The sequence below is a fragment of the Dipteris shenzhenensis genome, chromosome 3 (genome assembly GCF_047967505.1).
Source record: "Dipteris shenzhenensis isolate YYH24624 ecotype China chromosome 3, Dip_SZ_1.0, whole genome shotgun sequence".
Classification (NCBI taxonomy): domain Eukaryota; kingdom Viridiplantae; phylum Streptophyta; class Polypodiopsida; order Gleicheniales; family Dipteridaceae; genus Dipteris; species Dipteris shenzhenensis.
In genome coordinates, this window is record NC_141598.1 from 10,081,260 (window position 1) to 10,092,100 (window position 10,841).

The 10,841-nt window shown below is 43.3% G+C and overlaps 1 protein-coding gene across 2 annotated transcripts; it reads left to right on the forward strand.

Moving 5' to 3' along the window:
- Positions 1 to 338: 338 nt before the first annotated feature.
- LOC147903336 (uncharacterized) lies at positions 339 to 3,118 on the forward strand. Of its 2 annotated transcripts, XM_087400063.1 has the most exons (2): positions 339 to 1,305; positions 3,074 to 3,118. In XM_087400063.1, exons 1-2 carry the CDS (start codon positions 803 to 805, stop codon positions 3,090 to 3,092), a joined length of 522 nt encoding a protein of 173 aa, XP_087256189.1. In that variant the 5' UTR covers positions 339 to 802; the 3' UTR covers positions 3,093 to 3,118. The 2 variants fall into 2 exon arrangements, with proteins under 2 accessions (XP_087256189.1, XP_087256181.1); XM_087400055.1 differs by lacking the exon at positions 3,074 to 3,118 and having other exon boundaries at positions 339 to 2,707.
- The last annotated feature ends 7,723 nt before the right edge of the window (positions 3,119 to 10,841 follow it).

A 10,841-nucleotide genomic window follows, 5' to 3' on the forward strand; every position in this document is an offset into this window, starting at 1 on the left:
ACCCTGGGAGGTGCTGCAGCAGATCACAATCGACACACGGGGACATGTTTCAGTGCAGAGAGACCTCTGTTGAGTCGGCGGCCGCCCGAGCCTCAGCCACGACCCTCAAGGGCCGTTAGTGTGGTCAATGGCGGTTGACTCAAAGATGACTGGGCAGGAGAAATGGGAAGAAAAGTCGTGGATGCGACTTGGTCCAAAGAAAGTTTGACGAGGGAAGAGGCACGTGTAGCCTGGAGGGTGGTCGGTGCCAGGTGGCTGAGGATTGCTCGTTTATATAAAGAAGAAGAAAGAAGAAGAAGAAGAAGAAGAAGAAGAAGATGTCATCTTCAAGATCTTTCTTTCTACTGTGTTCTGCTGTTTTTTAGGGTTTCCAAAGCAGAGTTTGGCCTCTGCGCAATTCCTCAAGCTTCATCTTCGCATTCCTTCATCAAGCTTCTTCGTCGTCTTCTTCTTCTTCCTTTCCTTGCTTCTCAAGCGCCGAGCTTTCGTTGCTTAGCTTTCTTGCTTCTGTCCCCTCGCCGTCCATCACCGCAGTGGTGGCCTTTTCTCGAACAGTGGAGCTGGTTTCTGTATCTCCATCGTTCTCTTGCTTGTTGCCACACTAAGAGCTGACCGCACTCCTTGGTCTGCGCATTTTAATCACAAATTTCGTCCTCCCCACCACAGGCATTTCGGACACTTTCTAATTGAGGAGGAGCTCCAAGAGGACTGCTTGTTTGGCAACGGTCCTGTGTTTTGCGTTTTACTCGTGCTCAAGCTCGTTTGCAAGGCCCTTGGCGAGTTTTCTAGCGAGAGGTTTGCTATGGGAACCGTTGTGCTCTCTCCTCAAGATTGTTTAACGTCTCCGCATGGTCGGCATAAGCAGCACTATGCAGACATTGTTTACCCTTCATCAACCACTGGGAGAAATGCTCTTCAAGCTTCCGTCCTACAATGCGTGGACGCTTCTATGGAGTCCGTTTGTACAATGCAGGACCTAGGTGGAGCAGCCACGGACGCACGTCAGGGAGCTCTGCTCAGTCGCCAAAATGAATCCCGAGGTCTCTTACCACTACCCGATAACTGCCTTCATTCCGCTTCTTCTCCACGCTCTGTTCCTCGGTCCCTCGTAGTTTCCAAATACTTGCCTTCTCGCTCTGCCTCTGCTGGGCTGCAGCGTAGAGACGCGCAGGCATTGCCTCAGTCGAGCCGGCGGGAGCTGCGTCCGTTCAAGGTAGTGCCGGGCACTAGAGGGGTCAACAGGGTGGGTGACGAACTCCAGGGCGCTGCTAGGCCCGTGCAGCGTGGTCTCGTGCAAGCATCGAGGTGCGTGAACCTGAAAGGAGACGTCGAGAGGATAAAAACTGTCGGAAGTGCGCACACCATTGATTTGAGGAAAAGAACGCGTTCTGATTCTTCATTCCGGCAGGGGCCTCGAGGAAAAGATGAAGCCTTGTCATTACCCAAGGTTACACCCGAAAGCCTGAACTTTAGAGGGGCGCGGGAAGGGAGGAAGCTTTCTAGGAGAAGGGGTACCTCGGGGGAGAATGTCGCGCAGGGAACTTCAATTTCGGCTTGTCCAACTGTTGGCCATGAAAAGTGGGCGGGACCTGCATACTCTTACTCTCCTCCCCCTAGTTCACTACCGCTTCCTAGATTTTCGGTTAATCTGCTAGAAGTTTCTCCCACCAGAAGTCATTGCGCGGACAACCTACCTTTAGCTGCGACCTTATCAGTCCCCATTTCACCTGCTCAGATGTCTGGTCTACTGCATTCTTCCTGGCCAGTTCGCGAACAGGAAGGTGCATGGGACGTGTCTTGCGCAACAAAAAATTTGAGGAGGATACTGAAACTGGACTCCTGCTGAAGTCCTCCATACATGTACACTAAAAGATGTCTGCTGTCTGAAGTGCATGCCCAACTCCTTCCTCGCAAAGAACAACGAAGGGAGGCACGCCTGCAACGAGGTGGAAATTTGGAGAAGGGTGCCAGGCTATCGTACCAGTTTTATATTTTACTGTAGAATGGGTTCTGTTCTTGCTGGTGCACGTTTTCACAAATCATAAAAATTAGCGCGGCACTGTTACATGAATCTCGCTGATGTGCAGTTCTTCCCCATGAGCGGGACAGGAGTTGCAACCGGAAGCTATGGCTTCGCATCTTCCCAGTACATGTGATGTAACATATAGCGTAGGGAAATGGCTGCTTTGGAGTTTTCAACGCTTTGCTGTTACATGGAGTTTTTGACATGTATCAGTAGATGTAGATAGCCGTGTAGTGGGATCCCAAGTCGTTAGATTTTCTGTAAACTAAAGAGACGTTGAGACTTGAACATTGCATGGAAATTTTGACATGCATTAGTGCATGTAGCAGCTATATTGAGAACGTTTTGAGACTTTACTTGGCATGCATAATTGCATGTCATTAAAGCTTGAATGGCAACTTTGAAGGAAGCTTCTGAGCTGATAGGAACCTGGCATTAGTTCTACTTTCAATGTAACAAATAAAAGGGGAGCTTGATCTTACATATTCGCTGCTGCAAAAGTGAATTGTTTAGAAGGGATGTAAATAGAGGGTGTTTTTAGTAGTGGACTGCTGTATGTCTTATCTTCCTTGTGAATCTGGTGGGCAGGTCTGTATAATACTAATATATTGTGAAGTGACATGGTTTTCTAGTTGGATCTCTATAAAGTCACACGTGAAGACTTTGCCCTTCCTTGGATTTTCAAAAAAGTGCTGCCTATGTGTGAAGTACTCAATGGGAAACTAGTTGAACCATCTCTGTGCACTCGTTACCAAGTTGCACAGGAAGGAAGTAGTTCATATAATGTTTCTACTCTTGATGTGGTAAATGGAGAGAGAGGGGAGAAATGTGCTTGGATTAGTAGTCAAAAAGTGTACATCTCCTTTGGATTTTTTTTTGTTTTTGGGGGTTGGGGGGGGGGGGGGGAGGAGGGGTGTTCCTAGGGGATAGTGTCAGTTTGGTTGTATTGGCATGCTGTTCTTCAAATGTGTTGTTTAGATCATTGGTATAAACGTGCTGTTTTGATGATGTGAAGGAGATCTCACATTAGATGTATATGTGTAAATGTAGTTGGCTGAAAAGATGCTGATTGAAGCTGGAATTTGTCAAGAAGGGTACGTTTCCTTTGTTTTCTGGGGATTGGCAAGCTGTTCTTCAAATGTTGTTGAATAGCAGATCAGTATGAAAGTTCTTCTTTGATGATACGAAGGAGATTTTACATTGGATATATACATGTGAATGTGACTGACTGAAAAGATGCGAAGGGATCTCACATTAGATATATATGGCTGAAAGGATACCAATTGAAGCAGGAATTTTGTCAAAAAGGGTATAGAGATCTCACATTAGAGATATATGTGTGAATGTAGCTGGCTGAGAAGATGCTGATTGAAGCAGGAATTTGTCAAAAAGAGTGTCTCTCTTTTTTTATTTAGCGGGGGAGGGGAGGGGCGCATACTGCTCTTCGAATATTGTGGAGTAGTAGATCAGTATGAAAGTGCTTTTTTGATGACATGAAGAAGATTTCACATTGGATATATATGTGTGAATGTAAGTGACCAAAAAGCTGCTGATTGGAGCAGGAATTTGTGAAAAAGAGTGCATGTTTTTTATGGATGGGTACTTACCTAACATTTCAGCTATCACTCTCAAGTGAAGGTGGAGCTCTTTAGCTTAAGTCTGCATTGCAAGCATCATTAAGGAAGACATCCCTCAAGAAGGGTACGTCTCCTTTAATTTTTTTGTCGGGTGTTTCGAGTTTGGTGATACAGGCATGCTGTTCTTTGAAAGTTGCTGAGTAGTAAATCGGTTTGAAAGTACTGTTTTGATGATATGAAGGAGATTTAACATTGGGTACACACACAGTGTATATACATACATACATATGTGTGTGTGTGTGTGACCAATTGCTCAAGTGATTTGCACATGAATATAATTGGGCTTCCTCAAACATGCTTCTTGCTTCTCTTCATACCGTACCTCTTCCAAAGTCGCGAGGATGGCAACACCTCCTTGCCTTTGGTAATGAGGCATAATAAACCTCCTCCATGGGCAAGAGGGCATCCCTCTGAATGACGGATGCATAAGACCCTCCTTTTCTTACCACTTGTCTTATGTGAGGGTCAAGAGCAGTGTCTTCTCTATTACTATGTAGAGAAATTATATGCATGTTGTTTCTAAGATACCCATGAAAGATGAGGATACAAGTTGCGGCCTGCTGGTATTGTGATAATTCTTTCTATCTTAAATGGTGCGTTGCCCTATCAGCTAGATTTAGATTTAGATGCTCGTTGGGGAGAGACTCAAATGAAAACGTTTATAGACTTCACAAGCAGTTGTAGCTTGAATGAAGAGATTTTGGACTACCTTTTGATTAGCCTTCTCCTTTAGTGCTAGCCTTCGTCATGGCTGAGTCTGCCCTTCACCTCCGGAGTGCCGACAGAAACTCAGTACGAAGACTTTGTATAAATGGATGCTCAAGTATGTGTGGGTGTGTGGATTTGTATGTGTGAGCATAATTTTATACTATGGTCTACATCCACTGTTGGGCGCTGATGACGTCAGTGGGGATGTCATAGTAGCTAGTCCTTGCTATGCATGATGGAGTTTATGGTTTTCAACCTTGTGAGTGACTATCATGAGATTGAAACTGCACTATGTTGTGTTTTTAGAGGATGAGTTTGGGAATGTTCCTGGATTCATCTAGGTATATGATATTAACACAAAATACATCACTAGAGTAGTGGCTTCTCCAATTGACAATTGGTCCCATTTTGGTCTCGCCGTTTTGAGAGCTTGTAAAATTATAAACGAGCCTTTATTTAGTGAAGCAAAATAATAGCTGGAGCACGATCATCTTTCTCAACTTCCTTTGCACTCTCTTATTGGCAATTAACCTTGATTATTAATAGATATTTAACATTTGCTTGAAAGTTCTTGCCAATAAACATATCTATTGTAGACATTTCTTTGGCCATTGAAGTTCAAGATATACAAAAGAAAGAAAATACAAGGTTGCGTGTGAAAGTCACTAATGTGACTAACAAAGCACCTATTAATCTTGCCTTTTCCAAGCTCAAAGGATAGGAGAAGCACAGCCAAATGTTACTGTTGCACTAAGAGAAAAAGGGCAGTCTCAGATAATGCAGCCAAGCAGGTCAATAAGATAGAGTGGCCAGGTGTAATCAGCCTTGAAATTGTGTAAAAAACTTAGCCAAACTGTTCCACAAGGCAAAAAAATTTGTCACCACTTGTCAGGCTGAATAACCACTTCTATAACCTTGAGCCAAAAGATTCTGAAACAGCATAAAACACGTTGCGGAAAACTGTTGCGGCAGATTCTTGCAGAATAAGTACAGGGAAGTATACCACAGAATAAAGCCGTCGCATTAGAGGACTCCCAGATGTTACTTCAGGGAGCGTAAAAGATATTGCAGAGATACCAAGGGCCGCCAAAGTGTTGCTCCTGAGAGGAAAGGTAAAGAAAACTCCTTGCAACTGAAAGATCTAACAATCAAACCTTCAGTAACACAACCTTTAGGGGATTGATAAACAGTTGTTGGCAGGAGATAATGGCAAGAATAGGATGTAGATAGACTGGTGACTATTGAAAATCCTTCTGGCTATAGAAGAAGGAACTCGTAGCAGCCCGAGTAAATATGCCAACCACATAAAAGGCTGGAATAAGTAAAAGAAGAACCTAGCCTTTGTGCTTACAGCCTTAGCAACAACGTTTGAAAGAATGAAACATCGCCTCAGCCAGAGTCTGTTGCTGCAGTGAGTTGATGCTGCTGTTGCTTGCTGCTACTGCTACGCTGCTTTAGTGTCGCTGCTGCCGTACTTTACTGATGCTGGAGGCTGGTAACAAGAAGGCATCTAACTGCTGTAGTTAGCTGCCAACAACAGAGTTGCGACTAAGTAGAAAGACAAATAGCTGCTGATAAAGAAACAACCAGCAGGCTCAAGTAATGGACTAAAATAGGCAACTCATAGAGGCTACAAATGGCAAGAAGGGAGAAGGGGGAAAGGGCCTAAGGCTTTGATACCATGTTAGAAAAGACTGCTCAAAGAGGAAGAAAACTCAATGTGGGATGAGGAAGGAGAAGATGGAGGAGACCACAAGAAGAGGATTTGCCTACACGTCAAGTTGCATTAGCATCAGCCTTGTAATGATAAGGCTCCAAGGTGCTCCACACAATACACCAAGGTTTCACCTATGAAATAGGCAACCACATCTCCACAATCCTGTCCAATATATGAAGATGCAATCACCTTGAAGAGAGTTTCTCAGCATTCTGTTGATGCACCCAACTTGTCCTGAGTGTGGGCTGGTTTCGTCTCTCCTGATCTATTCTTCCAATGTGGATACTCCCGACGTTTGAAGAATACAAGATAATACTTGATGAATATTTTGGACAGGAATGTTTGTATTCTGGCTAATTGTCACGATTGGAAATTAGGAGGTACCTCCCCACATTTGATCTCCCAAATGAGAGGGACACGGGGCTGTAGCAAATGTTCGAGAGAGGTGCCATGTGGGCAGAGGAGAAGGCTGCCACAGGGTAGACTAAGAAAAGAAAGGGCTGCTATGTGTGCAGCAAGATTGGTAGATGTGGCAGCATGACCTTGGCATATCACGAGTGGAGCCCGATATCTCAACACCTTTTCCACCTCTGCGTTTGGGTATGGAGCTTCTTTTATTTGAGGCTTGAGAGTTGATGTGGAGGAGCTCAGCTGCTCATTGCTGGGCGGAGGTGGAGGCACTTGTGCTTTCTTTTTAAGAAGTTGCTTTGGTTGGATTTGAATGTTAGGGTCCTTGGTGGCCTCTTTCTGTTGGCGTGTAATTACATTTACAGGTTGTGATATTACACTTGCCGGACCCAAACTTTGATGGTCCACCCCAATGATGCCGATTGGGCTGCGTAAGTCCTAGATGAGGGCTGGAGTGCTGGCAGCAGCAGGCCTTGCAAGGGCAGCACAGAGGGAATACAATGTACATAGGCCCTGGAATGGGCCAGTCAGGCAGTTGGCAGTTTGAGACTGGGCAGTCAGGCACAGCAGGTAGAGGCGCAGTACAAGCGGCTGTAAGGACTTTGGGACAGACTGCAATTTGTTAGGTCGACTGGGGCCAGGAGCCTGGTCAGCTGGAGCAGGATCTGGTCGTCCAGGCTTGGAGGCTTCTAGCCCTATAAATGGGGGGATCTAGGCAGTTCACTAGTGCCTCAGATTGGGCTACAAATTTAGAGCAGCAGGGAGGTCTAGGTAGTCACCTAGGAGTACACTCTTGGCAGCAGAGGTGTTGGAGCAATATCTTGTTGTGTATGACAGTATATATGCTGACATCTACTACACTTGGCAATATACAGGTATTATGAGAATGTACTTAAAAGTCTTTTGTAGATTTCATAGTTTCAGATTGTTTCCAGATTTGGATGCTGTCTTTGTTTGGGGGTGTGAATATCTAAATGTGGTTATAGGCAAGTGTTCCTGTATTTCTGGGTTGAGATTTGTTTATTGCTCAGTTTTAGTGAGCGATAAAAAAAAGAGAGTAGAACTTTGGCAACAATGCTGATCTAAGCCTGTTGTTTTGGAAAGAAGACGATAGATGTCAAATGAGGGAAAGTTTGAATGATTAGGTTTTTTTGGCTTGAGCTCACTTTTTGCAACACATGCACCCCCCCCTTTTCCCTTTTGTTCTTGGCAATTGTGCCTGTTCTTACATCGGTGGTCACTAGTGTCAAAGTCTACATCAGTGCATGGATTGTTTTAAAATGTGAATGAGCGCTGTGAAGATCCATACGTTTGTCGATCCTAATGTGTATAGACAGTGCAGTGCTGATGACGTGCTTTTCTGAGCCCTAAGATTTGTTCATATTCTTTGTAGTGTTTTGAGGTTAAATAGTTACATAAAGAGTGAAGGTGTTTGTGTTAATGCTGAGCAGGCTTTGTATTAAACCCCGGCCTTTGTTCACAATGGAACTGTCAAGAATTGCTTCGTGGTAGCTGTCTCAGCTGGCATTATACATGCAATATGAGAATGTCCTTATTTTGTTTCCACTGATAATTTCATCACCCTTACTTTGTGGAAGAAGTGTAGTAAAGGTAAATGTGATGGGATTGCATATGAAGATAATGTCTTTAATGCTGAAACTGAGATTTTGTGGTGACCATAGATTTATGTGTGCCTGATCCCTGAGTACCTGGGGGTTGAAATTGAGCTCTATAACAGAGTCATAACTCAAAGCCACTGAAGGTGTTTACTTTACATCAATTTGTATTTACATGCAGGTTTTATTGCTTTGCATCACCTTTCTTTGGTCACTATGGCAGCATTGTGCATGTGATGGATGTTGGCATGCTAGCTTTAGTATACAGCATGGATTCCATTGCATGTCACAATCAATATATGCGCTGGCATTTACTGCATTTGACAATATACTTGTAATATGATATTGTTGTTAAAGGTTTTTGGCAATTTGTGTTCGCATGAATTTATTACCCTTAGTTTGTGGATTGTATCAAACGCGAAGGTTAGTAAGGTATGATGGGCTATGAAGATGATATCTTTAAAGCCGATGCAGAGATCAGTGGTGACTACATTTGTGCGTGTCTGAGCCCCGAGTACCTGGGGGTGAATTCAATTGAGGTCTATCAACACAGTTGTAATGGTTGGTGTGGGTGATACTCTACTCTTTGTATGTGAATGCTGGCTGGTATCTAAAGTGAGTATGTGGGTGTTGTATGTTTTGCTCAACTGTGTGCATGTAGATAATGAGCCATGTCTCTATGGGACGAAAACATGTGATGTATGGTTTACCGAGGTATGCATGGAAAGAAGATGGATGTCAAATAGATGATAGTGATCTTAGATTGCTAGGTCTCTTTTTTTTTCCCCTTTTCGTTTTTCCTTCTTGTTGGCGTTGCATTGAGCATGGACACTTGAACTTGAGTGCTCTTGGTTGCAGTTGTGCTTGTCCTAGCGTCGATGGTGTAATAGCAATGCCTATTGTTTGTCGAAGTGCTGAATGCCAAGGGCTGTGAAGATTCATACATTTCTCGATTCTGATGCATAGTGCAGTGCTGATGATATGCGTTCTGAGCCCTCGGATGTCTAACGAATGTAATGAAGCTGCTAAATAATTTGCACTTACTTTTGACAAAGGGTGTTTACGAAAATACTGAGCGGTCTTTGTATTTCAACCTAGGGTTGAATAAGCCTGCTCCTAGTAAAGTTGAGTGCACTCATTTGCAAAAGGCACAAGTATTTTATTTTTGTGATTTCATCTATGTAATACTTATCTCTTGTTTGTGGCACATGGTTGAAACTATGCTTACCCTCCTTCCTAGGGTTGGGATTTATTGCTTAAAAGAGAGTTTGTTTCAATTGAATTAGGGAGAAGGGACATGGGAAACTTGGGTGAAGATTGAGAATCCTCTGTAAGAGTTCAGGCGAGGACATTTGATGCTTTCATAACCTACCAATTGTTGTTGATGTGCCATAATGCCATTTGGACTTTTGTTCGGAGAATTGGCAAAGAAAACACCGAAGACATTTAGTGATCTGCCGTATTTGCCATTTGGGCCTTCGTTGGAGAATCAGGCTCTCAAAACGACACTGAAGACAATCATTGAGTTTTATGTTTATGATTGCCCATCCCTATGGACATTGCAAGTAATCCTTGGAAGCACCCCTCCTTGCTAAGTTATCCACTAAACAGTTCTTGTATTAAATAGTCTTTTACTTGTTTCAAATGTCATCTAGCATTTATGTTAGAAGACCCTCTACGAAGATCTTCTATTGGGCAAGCATGAATTTGCGAGCAGCAAATTGGTTTGGACAATTGCCAAGCCAAGGTTGTGAAGCTGGTTGGATGGGCTAGAAGTTTAAATCACTAATACCCTGGTTTGTTGGCATTGTTCTTTGTATGCCCCTTTGTTAAGGAATGATTGATCAATTGCGGAATGCCATTTTTATGCCAATACAGTTCCAAGTTGTATATTTTTGATGAAAAAGTAGTCGTGGGTAATCTTATCATATCAACATCCAACATAAACAACAGCATTGAGTGGTAGTGGGAACCCTACGAAGGTTTACAGTGAATGGGGGAGGTACACATGAATATTTATCTTAGGCCAAGTCTCTCACCATGATGGGTTCAATTTATGTACCTGATTAAGTGTCTCATTCTTCAAATTGTGGTGGATGAATTGCATCTTCATGTCAATCTTTCCTCTTATCCTAACGAACTCACTAGTGCAAATCTTTTGGTGTTGATTGTAAGGCTCGTCATTCTTTTGGTGTTGATTGTAAGGCTCGTCATTGATGGTTATCCACGCAATATTTCTTTGCAGGCACTCTTTTCTCTCCTTTTCTTAAGCAATTTCCAAGCCTTTTTCATGAGCACTCTTGTATGTTGCATTTTAAATTAACCAAAAAGCCTTGAATTAGACTTTTCATTTTGATGGCTCAAGCAACTCATTGCATTTATTGCTTAATTTGATTTGTAATGCTCCTTTTGAACTTCATGGCTTGTTGCTTCGGCTCAATGCGATTACTCACAGGAATAAGAGTGTTAATGTATGAGTGTCTTTAGTGTGGCCTTGATAAGGCAAACATGTAAGTGGTGTCCATGTTAAAGCGTGTGTATGGAATCCTACCAATGGGTCAAGTGGATGTAGGCTAGAATTTTGATGCCTTACAGGGAGTGAGGTCAATCTCACTCTTCCCTTTAACAAGCACCTCCCCATTGCTCCCCCCCTCCCCCCCCGTCCTATAAAGAAAAGATAAAAACACACACAAACACACTCACCCCACAAATGCTTGCATGCATGGCTTTGA

Bases quoted from the DNA above. Each gene is read 5' to 3' on its own strand.
- LOC147903336 (XM_087400055.1), top strand. From the start codon at position 803: ATGGGAACCGTTGTGCTCTCTCCTCAAGATTGTTTAACGTCTCCGCAT.